This window comes from Hipposideros armiger, unplaced genomic scaffold (genome assembly GCF_001890085.2).
Source record: "Hipposideros armiger isolate ML-2016 unplaced genomic scaffold, ASM189008v1 scaffold_133, whole genome shotgun sequence".
Classification (NCBI taxonomy): domain Eukaryota; kingdom Metazoa; phylum Chordata; class Mammalia; order Chiroptera; family Hipposideridae; genus Hipposideros; species Hipposideros armiger.
The window spans coordinates 1,297,495-1,319,647 of record NW_017731483.1 but is presented as its reverse complement, the minus strand read 5'-3'; the positions used below and the strand labels follow the sequence as shown (position 1 = coordinate 1,319,647).

At 44.7% G+C, this 22,153-nt stretch overlaps 1 protein-coding gene across 2 annotated transcripts in view; it reads left to right on the top strand.

Moving 5' to 3' along the window:
- Nucleotides 1-6,926: 6,926 nt before the first annotated feature.
- GALNT12 (polypeptide N-acetylgalactosaminyltransferase 12) overlaps nt 6,927-22,153 on the top strand; it is a 36,883-nt gene continuing 21,656 nt past the window's right edge. The window contains exons 1-2 of one of the 2 annotated variants that reach the window (XM_019649574.1): nt 6,927-7,344; nt 18,873-19,042. In XM_019649574.1, the coding sequence (XP_019505119.1) occupies nt 6,980-7,344; nt 18,873-19,042 (535 nt within the window). In that variant the 5' untranslated portion in view covers nt 6,927-6,979. The remainder of the gene's footprint in view (nt 7,345-18,872; nt 19,043-22,153) is intronic. The other variant, XM_019649573.1, reaches the window with a different exon arrangement.

Genomic DNA, 22,153 nt, shown 5'->3' with positions numbered 1-22,153 from the left:
CAGCAGCCTGCCACTGAGCTGTGTGGTGGGAAGTCCTGAACCAAAAGTCAGGTAACCTGGACTCAAATCCTTGCTCTGCTGCTTTCATGTTGTGTGACCCTGGATAAGTCACTTCACTCTCTGAGCCTGTTTTCTCATCCGTCTACCTTGCAAGGTTGTTACGAGGGTGAAATGAAAAGGTATGTGAAAAATAAAGTCTAGCAGTTTATGGCACATATCGGTGCTCAATAAATGGCAGCTTTTATCTATTACCTGGGACTGGAGCCCATGTCTTGTAAGGCCTAATTCCATCGCTCTTTTCTCTGCAACCAAGCCTCTGTCGGGAAGCATTCCAATTTGGTAAGCCGATCCAAGACACTATGAGTTGTAATCCTTGTCTGTTTTCTAATCTTACCACAGATCTTAAATGTGTTGAGTGTCTGGACAGAGGCCAAAAGGCACAGCTCCAGGCCTTTTCTATCATACCTGCCTTTTGGCACCCACCAGTAGACTCTGTTTTGTGGGCGGAGTCACCTCCTACTCGTCGGGTAGCAGCAGCAGGTTGTCCTAGGTGGGAGCTGGTTTGCATGGCTCACCCCAAACCCCATTCCTGTCCTGGAGCCTGGGGGAGATGCTCACGGAAGGCCCCTTTCATCTGGGGTGGGGTGGGGGCAGTAACCAGAGGCTGTGAGTTGAAGAGGATGGCAGGTTAGATCCTAACTCTGCCTGAACCACCAGCTTGTTTGATACAAGCTTCCCTGTGACTAAGGCTCCCCATCTGTAAAATGAAAAAATGTGACCAAATGTATGCTTCTTAACTTTTTTTGGCTGTGGTCCCCCTTCAGAATAGAGACTATTTGATAAAAATCTTTGGGCTAGCTTCCCAGGGTGTTAAAAAACAAAACAAAAAAACCCAGCTAACACACTCTATCCTTCTACAGGAGATATAAAACCATTCTCTTCCCTTCACTGGGCACCAACAGAGGAAATTCCAGGTTAACCTAAAGTATGATTTCAAATCTCTGATACACTTTAACATTCAGGCATCTGTGTAAACATTACTTCCTCAGAGAAGCCTTCCTCTATCCCTCACTGGACCAGGCTCTAGTATTATAAACCCTTTTAGCACCCTGTAACTCTTCAAAACACTTAACCACAACTCTAATAAGTTATATTTTTAATATCTGCATATCCCATTATTCTCTAAGCACCATGATGTCAAAAATATCTGTCTTGGGCTGGCCGAGTGGCGCGATGGTTAAGAACTGGCTTGGGATGCCAGAGGGCCCCGGTTCGGATCCCACATATGAGGGGGGCCAGTGACACTGCCCTCTACAGCTAAGATGCTGAACAACAGCTCAACCTGGAGCTGGGCTGCTGTGAGTCACCAGCGACGGCGGAGGCTGCAGCCCCTGTGGCAGTGGGTTGCCATGGGCTACCGTGTGTAGCCAGCAGCTAGCGTGAGTGGCCAGCAGCCGCTGTGAGGGGCCATTCCAGAAGCCGGCGACTGATCTGCCTCGCCCGGGAAGAGCACAATGATGGTGCCAACTTGGGCCGGTGAAGCAACGTCCTCCACAACTAGACTGAAGAACAAAAGGACAGCAACTTGTCTGTTCCCCTTTCCCTGATTCCCCTGTGCTGTTCCCCTCCCCCAATTCCCCAATAAAATCTTTTAAAATATATATATATCTGTCTTGTGACAAAGATTCTCCCCTTGACCAAACTCCAGCCAGGCTCCTCTGACCCTCCTTCTCAACTAGGCCTCAACCTTGGTCTATAAAAACTATAGACTCTTAAGACAAATGAGCTTATCCACCCACCCCCCTCACTTTAAAAGACTTAAACACTAACATAATTTCTAACTGCTCAAGGCTGTATCTCTAGGATGACACTAGGCGCCCCCTACCCCCGCCTTAAGTTCCTACCTAGAAAGCTCCAGGCTACCCAAAGAATTCACTGTTCTAGCTAACACCTAACCATATTCCTCTGACCTCCCTTTCTTAGAGCATTTACTGAAAAGGGCTTACAATTGTGCATCCTTCCTCTGTTCCTTTGAGATGTATGTTTCTCTTACAACTCAGGAGTGTCTTTCTCCAGGACCTGAAAGCCATTCCCTTAAAATATAATCATCAGGAAGGACTAGGCCTCCTAGTCTCTATGGAAGGATAGAATCCTGACTTTGATCATTGCCAGCTAACAGACATGGCTGACCTAATCAGCATTTATACTGACTAACCCTTTGTAATTTTTCACTTCCCTGACTACTTAAAATGCCCAGTTACCTCTGTGCAAATCAAAGTTAAATCAGTTCACACTGGTTTACTATTGCAATTCCTGATCATATATTCCAGATTAAAATCTATCCTCATCACTTTAGTGTCCAACTTTATCTTTAACACTTGCTCGTTATAGTGTGCCTAGTCTCTAGCATGGTGCCTGGTACATAGTAGATGCTCAATAAACATTTCCTGTTGAAATATGTTGATCAAAATCACCCGTTTGTTTCAGTTATCGATTGCTGAGTTATAATATAAACTATCCCAAAACTTCAGGGTGTAAAACAGCAACCATGTAACGATGTTCATGGATTCTGTGGGTCAGGGATTTGCAAAGGGCACCTCTCTTCTATGTCCCATGATGTCTTGGCCACAGCTGAGATGACTTGAATGGCTAAGCAGGAGCCACTTCCAAGTTAGCTTCTTTACTCACCTGTCTGATGCCTGGGCTGGATTGGGTGGCTGAAGGCTGGGCTCTGCTGGCACTCCTGACTGGGTGTCTCCAGCATCACAGTACCAGGATAGTCAGATTTCTTCCCTGCTCAGGGCTCCAAGAACGGTGACCCCATGAACAAGGTGGAAGCTTCATGGCCTTTAATATCTAGCCTGAGAAGTCACAGAGCTTCACTTCTATCATATTCTATTGGTTGAAGGAGTTATAAGTCTGCCTTGATTCAAGGGGAGGGAGTTTCAAAGAATTTGCAGCCTTGTTTTCAATCTACCACACTATAAGAGCCAAATTTGGGGGGGAGTTATCTTGCAATGAATCCTCGGGACCAGTGAGAATTATTGGGTTGTCGGAAAAGTCATGATGCATTTTTGCAACGAAAAACAGAAAAAATACGTCATGACTTTTCCGACAACCCAATAGATTTGGCTGCATAAGACAGAAAACCCATCGAAACGGTGGCTTAAATGAGGTAGAAGTTTATTTTTCTCTCCCATGAACACAGCCTGGAAGGAGGCTGTCAGGATTGGTTCAGCGAGGGAACTGGGCTCCCTCTGCCATGGTGTTTCACCATGAATGCTTCTCAGTGAATAACTTTTACCTCATGACCCAAGGTGGTTGCTTGAGCTCCAGTCTTCATATCCAAACCTAGCCAGCAGGAAGAAGGAAGGGTAAGGAAGTTTCCTTTAAGGACATTACTCAGAAGCCCCATCTGACACCACCACTTATAGCCCATTGGCAGCACGCTTAGTCATAAGGCCATTTAGATGCAAGGGAGTCTGGGAAATCTAGTCTTTATCTTGGGCCCAGAGAAACAAACACAAAAAATCAAGAGTTCTGTAAAGGAAGAAAAGAATGGATATTGGCAGACATCCAGCAGTTTCTGACACACCTTTTCATTCCATTCTATTTCCTGTTCTATCACTAACCAGCTGTCAGTCTGGACAACATACTTCCTTTGTTCCTGTTACCCGTTCCTCTGGTAATTAGGGAGGAGGGTGCTACAATCTAATAAAGAAGTTCAAGGTATTAAGCAGATAAATGTGTCAATGCTCTGGTTTCAGGGCTTAGCCTTCTTTATACTTTCCAGGGGGGTTTCCTGGAGTTTCTGAAGACTTTAAAAACTCCCAGATTAGGTTACTACTGAGGCCCTTCCACCAAGGAAACATGAAGAATTTGTGTTTGTTATATTTTGGAAATAACCTCTCTCTGCCGTTAACCAGGCTGTGCCCTCCATCAGATACCTCCTCAGTGAGTTCAAGCAGATGCCGATGAAAGTGAGGATGAGACACAAAGTGAATTGAGCACTTACTGTGTGTCTGCCACTGTACCAAGCTCCGAGAACATAAAGTGACCACAGCTCATACTCTTAAGTCCCTTACATTCTTTTTGTTACAAGGCCATGGTTGAGTTAAACACAGACCAGTGTACCAAGTGCTGTAACAAAGTATGATGGTGTTACGGGTTGAATTGTGTCCCTCCACCCCCAAAAGATATATTGAAGTCCTAATCCTTGGTACTTATGAATGTGACCTTATTTGGAAATAGGGTCCTTACAGACGTAATCAAGTTAAGATGAGGTGGGCCAAATTCCAATAAGACTGGTTTCCTTAGAAGAAGAGTAGAAGGGACACAGATACAGACACACACTTAGAAGAATGCCATATGGTGATGGAGGTAGAGATTGGAGTGAGGCATCTACAAGCCAAGGAATGTCAAAGACTGCCAGTAACACCCGAAACTAAGAGAAAGGTATGGAATAGATTCTTCTCTGGAGCCTCCAGAGAGAACATGGCTTTGCTGACAGGGTTGATTCATTTTGGACTTCTAGCCTCCAGAACTGTGAGGGAATAAATTTCTGTTGTTTTTAGCTCCCCAGTTTGTGGTAGTTTGTTATGACAGCCCTAGGAAACTAATAGACATGGTCAATTTGATGTGTCAACTTGCTAGGTTTAATCCCCAGTTGTTCAATCAAATATTAACCTAGATGTGAAGCTATTTTATAAATATGATTACATTTACAACCAGTTGACTTTAAGTAAAGGAGATCATGTAGGTGAGCCTGATTTAATCAGTTGAAAGACCAGTAGAGCTGAACTGAGCTTGCCCTAGAATATAATAAATTCTGTTTGTGGACTGCAGCTCCAGCTCATGTTAGAGTTTCAGCCTGCCCTTCCTGATGTTCTTTCTGCCGGACAGATTTTGGACTCACTTAACCACCCCCTACAATAGCATAAGCCAATTCCTTGCAATAAATCACTTAATATATCTCCTACTCTTGCTGCTTCTCTGGAGAAACCCTGACTAATACGCAGAAGGATGATGGAATCTTGTAATACATTTGCCTAAAAGCTGTGGAGTTGCTGAAGTCTTCACAGAGGAGGTGTCTTTTGGCAGGGCCTTGAAGGATGGGTCGGGGCTTGCCAGGTAGGGAAGGGCATTTCAAGCAGAGGGAACAGCAAGTGCAAAGACCTGGAGTGGTGAAGCCCTACCTCTCTTCTCCCCCAGTGGCATGAGATAGGCTTTGCAGAATTTGGAGTCACATTTTGAGGTCCTCCCTCTCCTGTCAAGCTGAGGATTTCAGTGCTTGTCCTGGAGGCAGTTCTCCTTTTTTTCACTTCTTCATTCTGTCTTTTCATTTAGTTTTTATGTTTTGCCTTTTTGAGACATAACTTTCATAAGTCAAGTGCATAGGTTTTTTGTTTTGTTTTGTTTTTGTTTTTTAACTTTATTGGGGAGCAATGTGTTTTTCCCAGGACCCATCAGCTCCAAGCTAAATTGTTGTCCTTCAATCTTAGTTGTGGAGGGTGCAGCTCAGCTCCAAGTCCAGTTGCCATTTTCAATCTAGTTGTAGGGGGCCCAGCCCACCATCCAATGCAGGAGAAGAGTCCAGCCTGCAGCCTTGTTGTTAAGAGCACGTGCTCTAACCAACTGAGCCATCCACTGCCCATCAGCAGCTCAGTGGCAGCTCAGTTCAAGTTGTTGTCTTTAATCTAGTTGCATGATGGGGGTGGGAGTGGGGGGTGGGGGTGTGGAGCACCCCACTGGCCAATGTGGGAATCGAACCAGCAACCCTGTTGCTCAGAGCTCGCACTGTAACCAACTGAGCCACACGGCTGCCATAACTGCATAGGTTTTAAAGAACTTGAATTTTTACATATGTATATATCCATGTGATCCCCGCCAAAATCAAGCTGTAGAATCAGGACTGGGATTAGGGTGAGTGAAGTGAATGAGGTGAGCTGTGCAAGCACAGGGTCAGATTCTGCCTTTATTTAAAATTTTGATTTTTTAAAAAATTTTATTTTAATTATACCCATCCCCCACCCGCGGTCCTGTCTGCTCCTGCCCTGTGCTGCAGGCCTAAAATTTTGATTTTTGTTTCCGCGGATTTTTGCATTTATTTTGATTTTGAAAAATATTTATTTTAATTACTGAGGGTTTTTGGTGTTTTGTTTGTTTGTTTGTTTTGTTTTTTGGCTCACTCTCAAATTTTGCACCTTGGAGAAAGCCTCATGTCTCATTTTAGTCTCGACTGGTTAAATATTTCCAGCACCCCAGTGGCTCCCTCATTCACTCAATCCCCCAAAAGAAAACCTGGAGCCAAAGCCGGGGATATCTAACAATGGGTGGCCTGGGGTGTGTGGGATCATATTATGGTTGTGTGTGCTGTGTGTTTTCCAGAGGGGATAGTTCATTGTTTTGATCAGCTTGTAGGCATCTGGAAAATGAGGGTCAGAAACACAAATATCCACTAATAGAGAGCCAGAGGAGGGTTCGTTATTCAAGAGATCCCAACAGTGTATCTTAGGTTGGGCCTGCAGGTTTCCTTGGACAGCCTGGTGTCGATTAGCCTCGCTGTGCCTCAGTCTTCTCATCTGTAAAATGGAGTTGATAATCCTATACCCCTCTTATTAGACTAAGGGTCATATGAGATAAGAGCAGTAAAATTGGAAGCACCCTACCGCTAACATTTACTGAGCACTTATGATATGCCAGGTGTTGAGCTAAAGGTTTTACGCCCTTATCTTTTTAATAATGCATACAGCCCAAGCAGGAAGGCGCAAGTCTCCGCAAGCCCACGTGGGGACAGGGTAAAGAACAGCCACCCTCGGCGACGCGGGGGCCGCGCTCCGGCGCGCGGGCTGGGTGGGAAGGGGGCGGTGCGCAGGTGGGGCGGGCTGGAGGCGGGGCGGTGCTGCGGTTCCGGGATCCGGGTCCCGGGCTGCGCCGCAGCCTCCGGGCGCGCCTAACGCTGGCAGCGGCTGGCGGGCGCATGTGGGGGTACGCGGTGTGGCGGCGCTGCCCACGGGGGCTGCGGCGCGGCCGGGAGGCGCTGCTGGCGCTGCTGGCGCTGCTGGCGATGGTCGGGCTGGGCTCGGTGCTGCGAGCGCAGCGCGGGGCCACGGCGGCTGAGTCTGAAATCTCGCGTACCAGGCGCTCCGGCCGGCGCGATCCGGTCCTGCCGCGGCCTCCGGTGCCCGAGGATGCTCTGGGCGCGGGGGGCGAGGCGGTGCGACTGCAGCTGGAGGGCGAGGAGCTGCGGCTGCAGGAGGAGAGCGTGCGGCTGCACCAGATCAACATTTACCTTAGCGACCGCATCTCGCTGCACCGCCGCCTGCCGGAGCGCTGGAACCCGCTGTGAGTCCGCAGGTGGCGGGAGGAGACCTGCCCGCGGAGTCCCTGGGCCTTAGTTTCTGCATCTGTGAAGTGGCGGTGGAAGTGGGGTCTCGAAATACCTAGGGATCGCGCGTCTTATTTAGTCTTTCTCGGGAGATGGCAGTGGAGGGGTTCATATGGGGGGAGGGACGTAAGAAAGTTTTAAAAAAATGAAAATAGAAAATGTCAGCAATTGACAAATCTGTTCCTAGGTGGTCTCTTGACTCCCTACCCCTTGAGAAGGTCTGTCATTGGGTCCTGAAAAGTAGGGGTTGAGGCTAAACAGACGGGTTTAAGATGAGATCCCCTTTGGGTTCCCTTCCTGGGTCCCACAGCACCCTCAGTCCAGCTCCGCCCGTATCCCTCTGCCGTGGTGACTCCTGGGGTTCCAGACAGGCTCCAATCACTTGTCTATGCGCCTGGGCCCATGAATGAACCGGAGTGGAGGGTGCCCTGAGCAGGTGAGGTGAAAGGTGGCTGGAAGGCCACGTCAGAGGCAGCAAGCCTTCTTCCCTCTCACCTGAGCTGAGGAGGGAGGCAGGAAGGTGCGGCTGGTGGGAAGGGCTCCTTCTGGCTGTGGTCCAGCCCACCTCCTGTGGGTGGTGCAGGCCCAGAGCCTGTGTGGTCAAAGGTCTAATTCCTATTGGAGCTGCTGGCAGGGAGCGTTGTGCCCACTGCCTAGGTGAGACGGGAACACGCTGGCAGGCCTTCTCCTTTCCTCCGTTGGTGGGGATCTTCCAGGTCCCTCAAAGACTCTGAGGAAAAGAGGGCGCAGAAAGGGGGTCCCCAGAGGAGCCAGTAGGGCAGCCATGATGTGTGCACCAGGCACCTGCCACTCCCCCCCGGTCCTTGTCTTTTCTGATTTACAGGTGTGGAAATAGGCTCAGAAAGGACAGGTGACAGCTAGAAAGTGGTGAAACTTGGGGGGACTGTGACTCTCCTGGCCCCCTTGGCACTGTGCTGATTTCAGGATTTAAAGAACCTGCTCTGTGGATCCTTGGCCAGAGACAGCATGAATGCCTGCGCAAGGAGACCCTACGTCTGCAAAGTTAGGATGCACTTGCACCTCCCTGTTTTGGGGGATCTGCTCATCCCTAGCCTCATGCTTTTGCCTGAGGCATTTTCCAGTTAACCTTTTTGAGAAGTTTGTTGGGGTTGGTAGCAGTTTCCCCACTTCAGCCAAATGGCTGAATGCATGTTTATGGCCTTGAAACCCCCAAGGGTGCTCACTGAGTCAAGTCAGACCCAGGGGTCAAACCCAGCCCATGTGATATAAAACCCTGGCCTGCCTCTTTTGCTCACCAGTTCTGTGATTTTAGGCAAGCTATATAGACTCTTTGAGTTTGTTTCTCTATCTGCAAAATAGAGAATGACTAGAAATAACACAACCTAGGAATTAATAAAACACCTAACCCCTGGGAACACACTGTGTATTCAGTTCTAAATAGCTTTTCCTCTCTTCCCTTTTGCCACCAATATACTCAGAAGGTCACTTTTAAGAGTCATCCAGAGATTGGTTGTCAAGTTTTTCTTTTCTGGGTTCCAGCTTCCTTTTTTGTCCCAAGTTGTGAAATCGCTTTGAAACACTGTGGATGACCTGCGGGGCTTATGGTATCCTGTTTCCATGGTGACACAGCTGCCCTGTGTCCTATCAAGGTTTGCTTATAGATCCTGCTGTGGCATTGACCCTGGGAAGTTAATCCAAACCCAGCTTGATAAGGAGTGTGAATGCCTCCTGCCTTTAATTCCTGCAGCAAGGCCTGTTGGGTGATTCTTTCCTTGCTGGAGAGGAAAGTGAGCTTGACCTGTGTGGGTCTCAGTCGGGCCAGGCCTTGAGGCATAGCTGTGGTGTGGCCAGTAGAATCAGGGCCTTTTGTGGAGCCTCACTTTTATTATAGTTCACACAGGGCTGAGGATGTAATCAGGGTCTTGGGATTTAGCCTGAGAAACCGGAATGGCAGATTATGAGTTCACAGTCGGGGTGGGAGGGTTGGTCCCCAGGACTCTAATTAATAAGCAGAGGGGGTGGTTAAGATCCTTGAATGTCATAGGAGGGACGGCCCTGAGGCAGCATCCAGGCTGACCTGAAACGAAAAGCCGGAAAAGCCGACCCGCAGAGCTGGGCAGAGCTGAAATAGAATCTAGACCTTTTATCCCCTCCTCCCTTTTGGGGTGGAGGCAATTATGTGTCTATTTTATTATAAAAACAATACATTGTTCACTCTAGAAATTTTAGCAAATACAGTAAAAGAAAGAAAGAAAAAAATAAAAATCATCCAGAAACTTACCACCCCAGGGAGAACCACTATTAACATTTTGCTGTGTAGCCTAGATTTTTCCAGGTATAAAAATAGATTTTGAAAAATATATACATGTGGGTATGTTTTACGTACTAAAACATGAGTATGTACATAAGCCCACACACATTTTTAACCGAAGTCTTTATGTTACAGCAGGCCCTCGAATAACGTCCTTTTTTTTTTTTTAAGTGTCATTTCGTTTTAATGTTGATGAGATGCCATAGGACTTATCTCATGTTTTTATCAATTAGCCTGTGGTAAAATTGGTTTTGTTATACGTCGTTTTGCTTAAAGTCGCAGAACCTATTGATGTTAAGTGAGGCCTTGCTGTATAGCGGATAAATCTATTACCATAGGCAGGGAGTTGGGAGCTCTCAAGGGACTATTTGGCTTGTTTTTTCCTGGCATCTGCACGCCTTGGTACCATAGCTGCTGAGGAGGTCACTTTTGGATAGGGCCAGACCGATAGAGATACTGTGGAGTGTTGGCTCTAATTCCTCCAGACTTGGTGTAGACCCCAGCACTTCTGTGAAAAAAAAGTGTGTTTTGCTGGGGTTGGCAGGAGGGAGTTGGTTAGCATTTCTCAACAATCAGACAGTGGACATTCCAGAAAATGTGGACATCACTCTGAAGGGACGCACAGTTATTATGAAGGGCCCCAGAAGCACCCAGTGGAGGGACGTCAATCACATCAATGTAGAACTCAGTCTCCTTGGAAAGAAAAAAAAAAAAAGGCTCCGGGTTGACAAATGGTGGGGAAATAGAAAGGAACCGGCTCTTGTCCACACTACCTGTAGTCACGTACAGAACATGGTTAAGGGTGTTAACATTGGGCTTCCATTACAAGGTGCGGTCTGTGTGTGCTCACTTCCCCATCAACGTTGTTATCAGGAGAATGGTTCTCATTGAAATCTGAAATTTCTTGGGTGAAAAATATATCGGCAGGGTTCAGATGAGGTCAGGTGTTGTTTGTTCAGTGTCTCAAGCCCAGAAAGATGAGTTAATTCTTGAAGGAAATGATATTGAACTTGTATCAAATTCAGCTGCTTTGGTTCAGCAAACCACAACAGTTAGAAACAAAGATATCAGAAAATTTTTGGATGATATCTATGTTTCTGAAAAAGGAACAGTTCAGCAGGGTGGTGAATAAGATCTAAGTTGTCCAGCTACAGAAACACCAAGATGTCAAGTGATTCCTCAGACTTATTTGTGATATTTTAAAGATACAATAAAAGTCATGTATTGGTTTGGGGTGGGAGAGGGAAATGTGTGTTTTGCTGGGCTGGCAGGAGGGAATTGGTTAGTATTTCTCTTTTTGTAGAGATGTGTATATCCTGCGGGTCTGTTCTGATAACAAGATTATCTTTGGAAAAACGTCACACGTGATGTGTGGAGGTCAGACTGATATTTCTTTTGCTTACCCAACAAGCCTTCAAACTGCAGGATATTTTGTTCTTATTAGATCCACCTTTGGCTGCAGAGTGACACCTTTTCTTTGAATCAACACTTTAAGCCTAGAACATGTTCAGTTTTGGTTAGTATTTTCGTGATACCCTTTTCCATCCTTTCACTTTTACTCTGTGTCCTTATGTTTTAGCTCTGTCTCCAAATGGCATGTTGTTGGTTTTTGTGTTATTTTTTAAAAATTCCAGACAGGCAGCCTTTGACTTTAACTAGATAATTATGTCCATTTGTATTTATTGTGCTTATTGATACTTTAGGGTTTGATTATACCATCTTATTTTATGCTTTCTATTTATTATGCTTTTTCTATGTGTTTTTCCCTTCTTTTTTTATGCTGCTTTTTGAGTTAATGGAAGTTTTTTTCCTCCCTTCTCATTCCATTTTTCTCTCTCTACTAATTTGGCAGTTATATTATCTACAGATGCTCCCCGACTTACAATGGAGTTATGGCCCAATCATTGTTAAGTTGAAAATATTGTATTTCAAAAATATGCTCATAGCTTAGCCGAGCCTACCTTAAACATGCTCAGAACACTTACATTAGCTTACACTTGGGCAAAATCATCTTGCTGCTGCCGCCCAGCATCATGAGAGAGTGTTGTATTGCATGTCACTAGCCCAGGAAAAGATCAAAATTCAAATTTGAAGTACGGTTTCTACTGAATGCATATTGCTTTCTCACCATCATAGAATTGAAAAAATCATAAGTTGAACTATCATAAGTTGAGCTATCATAAGTTGAGACTATCTGTATTTCTAATCTTTAGTGGTAAGTTTGAAAGCATATATTTAACTCAACAAGGTCTAAAGTTAATCAGTAATTATGAATCTTAGAATGCTTTAACATTAATCACTTCCTTCCCAATTCGTATGCCATTTTATTCCAGACTTTTAATTCTGTCTTGCTTTTTTAACCAACATGTTTGAAAAATGCAATATTTGTTTGTTTTCATTTAACCAGAAGTTTCCCATTTTCTCTGTCCATCATTCTTTCCCGAATAGTGGTCTTTGGATCTCAGAGACCTTTCTAAGGTTCTTTTTCTGCTTCCTGGAGTTTATCATGCGCTAATTACTGTGGAGAAGGTTATTGTTGTAAATTTTCACTTTTATTTCTCTGAAAATGTTTTTATTTTGCTCTTGTTCTTGGAAGGTATTTTGTTGGGTATATAATTCTAGGTTAATAGTTTGGCATTTGATCATAATATTCCATTGTCCCCTGGCTTGCACCGTTGCTGTGAGATGTCTATACTGAGTTAAATTTGCTTGTCCTTCTGTTTCTTTGTCATTCGTTTGAGGTCCTCTTTTATTTGTTTAAGCATATTCAGCATACTTATTTCAGGCTCTGTGTCTGATAACTCCAATATCTAGATTCACATTTGCTGGACTCTGAGGACATCTTCTACTTTTCTGTAAGCTGAGCCATGCATTTAAAAGACTTAACAAGTATTTTATCAAGAATTTTTTGGGTGTTCTATACCAGGAGGGCTTCCCCAGACATTTTAATTTTCCATATTGCCAGAAGTGGAAGTCCTTTATTCACTTAAAAAATACTTATTTTTTTCTGTTAGGGTTCTTTTGGTTGAAAGTGACCAAAAACCCAAGGCAAACTGACTTAAATATAAAAGAAACTATATTGACTTCTATCACAGAAAAGTCGGCTATGAGAACTGTGTTCAGATTATTCTGGGCCGTGGATTCAGAGACTCAACTTATGTCATCAGGAAAATGTTGATTGTTCAGGCCTGGGGCATGTGACCTTCCCAGTGAGGGGTGTGTATGTGTGTAAGTATAGACTTGTGTGTATACACATGTGTATGTGTGTGTGTGCATATGTATGTGTGTGTGTTTAGCCCTGCCAAAACCACACACATTGAGAGTCCGGGAGGCGTGGTTCCTGAAAGAGAAATCAAAGTGCAGTAAGGAGAAGTAAGGAGAAAGGAATCTGGGGAAGGTAAAACATACCAATGGATGTTAGGACCTCTCTGGCCTGTTCTACAAAGGATATGAATTTTCATTTTTTAAAGACTTTTTTTTTTTTAGCTGAGCCATCCTGCCACCTGTTGGCAGCTCATTGGCAGCTCAGCTCAGGCCGGGACTCTAACCGCTGTTGCTCAGAGCTAGCACTCTTGAGCGAGCTCTTAACCAACTGAGCCACTCGGCCGGCCCTAAAGACATTTTTGTGACAACCTGCATGCAAAGATAAAAGATCAGGAGGCATTTGTCACATCCATTCATTCGTATCCAGATACTACACAGATGTGTATTCTGCTAATGGAGATTAGGATAGTCCCCATTCAATAAGGTTGTTGTGAAGGTTAAATGGAACGGTGCATGTAAAATGCTTAGCACACTGACTATCATGTAGTAAGCACTCAATACATATTACTATTATTACCAGGTACAGTACAAGGCATGCTGAAAATCCAGAGCACAACACCATTCAGCTCCTGCCCTCACAAAGCACATGGATTATACCAGAAAATTAAGGAAAGATGGCTTACTATGATTTAGCAGTAAATTTGGCTCTGAGCTTTCTTTTATCCCCTAGGCAGAAGTGGAACCCTGAATAATGTGTAGCGGTCCTCGTCTAATTGAAGCATACGCAGCCTTTTGTCAGTCAGGAAAAGGGTAAAGTATTTTTCCTGAAAGCAAGCTTAGAGACATTCCAGAAGGATATATTGAATGTCATGAAGGAGAATGCCTTTAAGGGATGTTTTAAAGAAAGAAAGTGAAATGATATCAGGCCAAGAAAAAGAAGCCAGAATATTAAATTATTGTTTGATGAAGGCATTTGTTATGGGGAGCTAAAGAAATAGGATCCAGCTTTTAAAAATAATCTTTCTTTGTGATTACAAAAATAATGCAGATTTATTGTAGAACAATTTTAGAATGCTGAAGAATATGAAGAATCAAGACTCAGCAGTAATCCCACTCTCAGATCACCATTGTTAACATTTTGGCTTATTTCTTTCAATTGTTTATTGTTTCTGAACGTGCGCACACACACATTGTTGTGTATAGAATTGACATAATGCTGTGTGGATTTTCATCCTCTTTTTTGGAATTGACATTATAATATGGTCATTCTCTTTTATTGTTAAATAGACTCTGAAAATGTGTTTTTGAATGGCCATGGGGCCTTTCTTCATGTAGCCATGCTACACTTTATTTAACTACTTGTTTTTGATATTGAAATTGTTTACAGCTTTTTGCTATTATAAATAATGTTACAGGGGAAATTTTTATGGCAAGCCTCCTTCAGGATATCTCTATTTATTGCCTTAGGTGAGAAATTCTTAGAGGTATTGATAGGAGAGCAAAGAGAAGAGGAACATTTTAAAGCTGAGTATGTGTTACCACAGGGGTACCCAGTGTTTTTGTGATTTAAGGGGACACAAATAGAGAGCCCACCCAGACATTTGAGAACAGTGGTCTGGGGCTTTGCGTTGTCACAGAGTAGTGAAAACACATAAAAATATTGAGGTGGGGCTGACATATGGTCCCAACTCTACTGGGTCAAGGAGAGCTTTTTCGGCCCCTTCTACTTATTCTCATCATGAGAAGAAATAAACTTTAATCCAAAACAGTAGGAATGTGATTTCAGACTGAAGGACAGTTCTTTAAGTTGAATGAACTTCGGTTTTTAAAATCTCACTTCAGGACGGGAGCGGGCAGAAAAAAATAAAAATTAAAAAAAATAAAATCTCACTTCACCATCCTTTATTTTCACTCCTTTCTCTTTGGATCTGTATGTTTGAAACTAAATTTTAGCTGTAACTTTTTTTAAAGTTAAAATGATCTTTATTTTTAGGTTTCACAAAAACATTTTTTTCATGTAGTATAAGCAATTAATTCTTTCTGATGTCTTTAGTGGGCTATGATCACTTTTCTATGCACCCCATCTAGTTCTCAGGGCCTTATTAAATCCAGACACTTATTAATATTTTTATGCATATGTATGTTTTCCATTTGCTATAATATATTTGGAGGAGGGCAGCTGCTATGGTGGAAGTAGAAAAGAATGAGATAGGCGAGGGCCTTTGTCAGGGCCACTGATTGAGATACATATCTATAGATCAGAATCAGCTTGGTGTTTGGGTATACCCCTTGCAACATTAATTTTTTTTTCTTCTATTAGACTTGTAATTTTGAAAAATTCAAACCTAGAGGAACTTTGCAAGACTAGCAAACAAACTCCTATATATCCTTCACTGAGGTCTACTCATTACATATTTTGCTCCATTTACTTAGTTTTTCTTTCTATATGTATACTCTAAAAGCATACACATTCAAGAATAAGTTACAGAGATAGCAATCCTTTATCCTTTGTTATGCCTGTGTGTATTTTTTTTTTTTTTTTTTTAGCTGAGCCATCCTGCCACCTGTTGCAACCAGCGTTGGGGAATTGAGGATGGGGAACAGACAGCTCGGGCTGGGAATTGAACCGCTGTTGCTCAGAGCTCAAACTCTTGAGTGAGCTCTTAACCAACTGAGCCACTAGGCGGGCCCTTGCCTGTGTGTATTTTTAAAGAACAAGGATCTTATGTCGTGATACCACGATGCAATGATCAAAACTCAGGAAATGTATACGATACTGGATTTTTCCAACTATCCCAGCGTTTTTCTTCCTGATCCGGTATCAAGAATCAAGTATGACATTTAGTTGTCATGTCTCTAGTCTCCTTCAGTCTGAAACAGTCCCTCCGCCTTTCATTGTCTCTGAGGACATTGGCGTTTTTAAGAGTACAGGCCTATTGGTTTATAAAATATCACTTCATTTGGACCTGTCTGAGAGTTTCCCTGTGATTTATTTCAGTGTATGTGTTACCACAAAACGTCATGACTTAAAACAATAATAAACATTTGTTATTTCACATCATTTCTCTGGGTCAGGAATTTGGGCGTGGCTTAGCTGGTGGTTCTGGCTTGGGGGTCTGTCATGAGATCACAGTCAAAATGCCACCGAAGGGCTTTCATCATCTCAAGGCTTGATTGGGGCTGGAGGATCTGCTTTCAAGAAGGCACATCCCATGCTGGAAAGTTTGTACCGGCTTTGGTCAGAGGCCTCAGCTCTGCCTTATAGACCTCTCATTAGGCCACTTGACTGTCCTCACTGCGTGGGTTGCTGGCCTTGCCCAGAGTGGGAAAAAAGAGGAAACCTCTGTCTCATGACCTGGTCTCGGAAGTCACATCCTGTCACTTCTGCTGCATTCTGTTCATGTATGGTGGTTTTAAAACATACACCACGTTTTGACATCCTTCCGTTCAAAAGGCAGACCTAATTCTCCTCCCTTTGTGTGTGGGCTGGAAGGCCCTCTGTGGAGCGCAGTGCTAAGTCACTACTTCCGTGCATTGGAAGATCACGGCATCCAGAGATTCAGGTCCCACTCACTGGGGCAGGTGGGGATGCCCTGTTGCTTCAGGACACCAGAGCTGGCATGATTCCAGCCTTGTCTGACTTTTCCTTGGGTGCTCAGAGCTGGGCCTCTGGAGGCAGCAGGGAGAGAGTGTAAAGGCAGCTGTGAAGAGCAAGCCCCTCTAACAGAGACTCTTCGATAAACCTGTTCATGTGGAAAAGCCACCCCAGTGACGGCAGAGCCTGGGCTGCTGCAGAAGCTACCCTGGCATTTAGGAAAAGGGGCCTGGAGCTCCTTGGAAGACCCTGAGAGGGAGGAGAGAAGAAATTGCTCATGCGAGGTAGGAGGGAGGGCTAGGCGGGGCCATGTGATTGTAAGGCTCTTTATTTAGATTCCGATGGCCCACCTGAGCCTCCTGGAGGGTAGAAGGAGCAAGATAACCAGACCTATGGCAAGCGCCCTGTCAAGGTTCTCAGTCACGTGTTCATGTACACACTCACAGGCACTCTGAACCGCCCAAGTTACCCCATCTCTCTGAGCATGGTCTTTAAAATGGAAACAATAAAGACTAACATAGGAAGTGGTTGTGCAAGTTAAATAAAGTACTCCATTTCATCGATTCTAAGGCACTTTTTGACAAAAGTATTTAAAAATTTCTAAAGTTAGGATGTGTCTTAAAATCAGTGCTTTCCATGGTTGTCTGTCTTATTGGTTCATGAAAGAAGGCTATGTCTTCCAACTGTTAGGCTCTTAAGTTTCATTGTAGACCAGGGATGTGATATCACTAGGGAATTGCTAAGTTTTTAAGGTGTTGCAATGATATTGGATTTATTATTTAAAAAATCCTTTTCTCTTAGAGATATGTATTGAAATATTTATGGACACTGTGATATGCTGAATTTTGCTTAAAAATAATCTGGGATGGGGGAGTTGGTGAGGACGTAGGTAAATCAATTGACCAGGTGTTGAGAATTGTTGAAGTCAGGCAATAGGTACAGAGAAGTTTCTTCCAGTATTTTCTCTACTTTTAATATGTTTGGAAATTTTTATAATAAGATAAAAGGAAAAAAAACGACAAAGAAATAAGCTGTATACACAAAGATTCCTTCCTTGGCCTTTTGTGGGATTGGGTCCCTCATCATTCAGGTCTCATCCTAAATGTCACCTTCTCTGAGAGGCCCTCCCGGATTACCTGTTCTGTGGTTGCTCCCATTCTCCCTCCGCACTCCCCTCTGGAGTTGCTCTGTGTCATCACCCTCAGTTTGTTCATAGTATTATCACTTTCTGAAAGTATTGATATGTTTGCTTACTTGATTATTGTCCCCCTGAATGTAAGCTCTGTGGGAGCAGGGGTTTTGCCTATTTGGCATGGAGTAGGCCATCATGGAGTAGGAAATATTCGGTGACTGACTGATAAAGGCCCATTGGTACGGTGCCTGGCGTATGGCAGATAGTTAGTAGATGTCAGTCTCACTCCTCATCCTGCTTGGCTCTCTGTCTCTTTGATCTGCCCGTCATATTGTCTGTAAGGCCCTCCCTTTCTGCTTGTAGCCTGGCTGGTCATCAGCATTTATCCCCTTCTTGAATTTCCAACCCAGCGTTGAACCCTGGTCCTTCTGATGTTCCGCTTATTGGGTGCCATTTTAGAACCTTTCTTAGAATCTGCTGAAATTCTTGGTGGACCATGGTGTGTGTGTGTGGTGGGGCACTAGAAGACCTCAGCAGAGTATTTCCCATTCCCATAGACACTGCTGGGATGGAGCGTAGGGAAGATGATGGGAGAAGGTGGGGAGAGGCCCAAGTGGGGCGTGAAGAACCAGAGCACAGTGAATGGCACGTGCTGCCATGGAGGCAAGGACTGGAGGAGAATCGAGGAGACAGGGAGCCACTGCCCCGGGCGGGATCCCAGGGCCTTCCCAAAGCAGAAAAGAGTTGAGTTGTTCTTGGAAGAGGACAGAGAGTGTGCCAAGGAAAGGAGGAAGGAAAGGGCGTTCCAGGCAGAGGGCGCAGTCTGAGCAGAGGCCTGGCAGTGGGATGGGAAAGGAGTAGACAGATGGAAGAGCTATTGGGCAGGGAGAAGTGACTGTCCCCTCCCTTCTGATTCCACTTAGTTTGTATGTTGCTCAAATCTGAAAATTGCTTTAAAGCTTAAAACCGGTATTCCTCAGTTCAATCTTATCGGGTACCATGTTAGAGCTTTTCTTAGGATCTGCTGGGGTTCCTAGTGGAATATGGGGGGCTCTGGAAGATCCCAGCAGATTATGTCCCCTTCCCCTCAAGTCTGTGACCTGTGTCCCCTTCATTGGTCCATCTCCAGCACCGGCCTGGGCTGGGTACCTACAGTCAGCCGTGGGTCCTTGATTCCTGAAGTTGTGTGTTATGTTTGCAGGTGCAAAGAGAAGAAATACGATTATGAACATTTGCCCACAACTTCTGTTATCATAGCATTTTATAATGAAGCCTGGTCAACTCTGCTTCGAACAGTTTACAGTGTCCTTGAGACGTCCCCAGACATCCTGCTAGAAGAAGTTATCCTCGTAGATGACTACAGCAATAGAGGTAAACCCCCCGTTACGGGCTCTTGGAGGAGCCTGGCTTTTCATGGCAGTGCCTGCGATGTGAGAGTGTGACATGGGACATGTGGAATAGGCCTGGTAAGGACCAGCTTCCTGTGTCCCCCTGTGTTCAGCCCGTGCCCTTAGGGAGCTCAGAGCCTGGTGGAGTGGCACAGATGTGATGACAGAGGCTCTACCACACGGTGCTACTGGAAACAGGAGAGGGACTCACTCTGCCTGGGTGCTGAGGAGTGGGTGGTTGATCTTACTGCTGAAGGTTGAGTAGTGTGGGCAGCAAAGGAGGACAAGGGCGTTTCAGGTGGAGGGCACAGATGTGGAAAGGCTTGGAGGTGCAATGCTGTGTGGATTGTGCAGGATCTGCCAGTAGTTCAGGAAGGAGGGAGGGCCAGCCAATGCTTCAGGGAATAGTAGGCAGGAGAGGTGGAGAAGGTGCAGGAGGCCAAGGAGCTTGGATTTTGTCCTAAGGGCAGGGAGAACCAAGGCGGGGTTAAGCAGGAGAGCAGTTTGGGGGAGTGTAGGCTGGAGTGTGGAGAATGGCATACAGAGCAGCTTGGTGGGGATGCCAGGGGACTAGAGACTTTGAGGCTTGGAGTGAGGTAGCAGGGGAGGGAGGTGGCATCCATGGGCCTAGAGACTGGCTGAGGGGTAAGGAGGACCCTCGGGCTTCTGGCTTGGGTCTCTGGATGAATGGTGGTGCTGTCCCCAGAGCTACAGAGCAGGAGGAACAGGTCTGGGAGAGGAAGGGGAAGGTGATTGGTTTTGGACAGGTTGAGATGAGATCAAAAAGAGTGCAGACAGGAGAGGAACGGAAGCTCGGGAGAGGTGTTCCATTAAGAGGGTGGTCAGCGTTTCTGTAGGCCTCGGAATCCAGCAGTTCACATGCAGCCCAGAGCTGGCCCTTTATTAGTCAGTGGACAATTTTTGAGTTTCTACTGTGTTTGGGGCAGCGTTCTAAGCCCTGGGGATTCTGTGGGGGAGCAAGACAAGTCCCTGCTCACTTGTCTTCTCTGAGCCTCAGTTTCCCACCTATGAATGGGTGTATCCACACCTCTCTCAGAGAGTTCTGAGGAATAAATGAGATCATGTAGAGAACAGAACTTCATGTCATCCAGCATGTAGTAGGCGCTTGTCTCCGTTTCCTTTTGGCATTTCTCCCAGAGTTGTTTTAAATTTGTCTGTGTAGACACTGGTTCTGGGTCATAACGCATAGGCTGGGTTCCCAGCTCCAGCCCTTCGTAGCCGTACAGCCTTCAGCAGGGAGCATGGCCATTTTCAACCTCAGCATCAGCTCCTGTTTTATAACATGTTAATATTATTAATTAACATAAGTTAAGTGGAATAATAATAGTTCCTACCTTGTAGGGTCATTGTGAGGATTAAATGAGATAAAGCAAGGTCAGTGTCGGGCATATTGTAAGCGCTTGTTAAATAACTTCTATTTTTATGAAACATCAAAAAAACTACAAGGTGCCGAAAATATTTCAGAAATGCCTTCATTCGGAAGCAAATATCAGATATAAAATTTTATCTTCAGGGGATTAAGTAGGATTTCTGAGACTCGGTGGCAGGCAGGAACACCGTATGAACCCATTCCAGCACCCATCAGTTCCCTCATACATACACTGTGGACCAGGGGTTCCTCGCTTCCCCCCCTCCCCCCATCTTGGTAACCTGGAAAGCAGGTGAGATGTCCTGCTCAACCTATAATGGAGGTAAGAGTCCTGCCTGCCTCCTCCCACCCTTTCTGCAGTGTCAGTCTGAGCTCTGGGAGGGGCAGCAGCCCTCCCAGGGTGTGGGAACAGTTCAGGCAGACAGAAAATTAACACCTATCAAACCCGTAATGAGTGCAGGAAAGCGACACATGCACTTTCGCGTGCATTCGCTGGGCACTGCAGTCAGTTACCTTTACTTGGGAAGTCACCTCCCTTGTTACTGGCATCAGCTTCTTTGCTGTTATATTTAGGATTGAAAAAAACAACTGACAAATGTTTGTTTATTTTTTTGCATGGAAAGAATATTTAGGGAAACATTTTCACAAACTGTGAAGCAACCTGGAACATTTTATAAAATTTTCCCCTTCACTGGTGATTGAGGACTTTGAGGCAAAACCCATGTTGATGTGGGGAGATTCTCTCATTTTTATGTTGCCTGAGGGGTGCCTACTGGTTTCCACCTTGGGGCCTCCAGACCTGGAACCTGTGTGTGGAGTGGGTAGTCCTGGGGCCAGCCTAGCTGTGGGCACGCCCTTTCAACTTTTTTTTTTTTTTTTTTAGCTGAGCCATGGCAGCTCAGTGGCTGCTCAGCTCGGGCTGAACTCTAACCGCTGTTGCTCAGAGCTCAAACTCTTGAGCGAGCTCTTAACCAACTGAGCCACTCGGCCAGCCCTTCAACTTTTAAGGACTTACTTTCTTTTCTGTAGCATGGGATGAACACATTCTCATGACAAATTGGATTTGTTTAAGAGGAGTGAGAAATTGTACAAGAAAGCTCTTGGAGGCAGTGTTAAGTCTGTGGATTCAAGCCAGAGTCCCTGGGTTTAAATCATGGTTCCTCAGATCACTTGCTCTGTGACCTTGAACTTGTAAAGTTTCTTAGCCTCTCTGGCCTCAGTGTTCTCATCTATAAAATGGGGATAATAGTAGTATCTACCTTATAGGACTGTTATAAGACTCACGTGAGTTATATATAAATCACTTAGACAACATTGAGCACAGTAGGCCCTCTCATGTTAGCTGCCATTATTACGACTACTGTTACTGTTTTAACTGAGATGTGCTCCTGAGAAAATTTACATTAGCATAACTATATTATAAATAAAAATTATTAACATAATTCCTTATAATTTAAAATGTTATAGCATATTACATAATTAATTAACATAAATTAACAAAATTTATGTTATCACAATTTTTTAGAAAAATTATAGTTGAGTGGTTCTTGTGCTTTTTATTTTGAAATGTTCTCAAATTAAGGAATATTGTATTTGGGGAGTATAATAGCTTTATTGAGATATATCCACATACCACATCACCCCTTTCATGCAGACGGGACAATTCAATGGGTGTGTGTTTTGATGGGCAGCATTTGGTGGTCC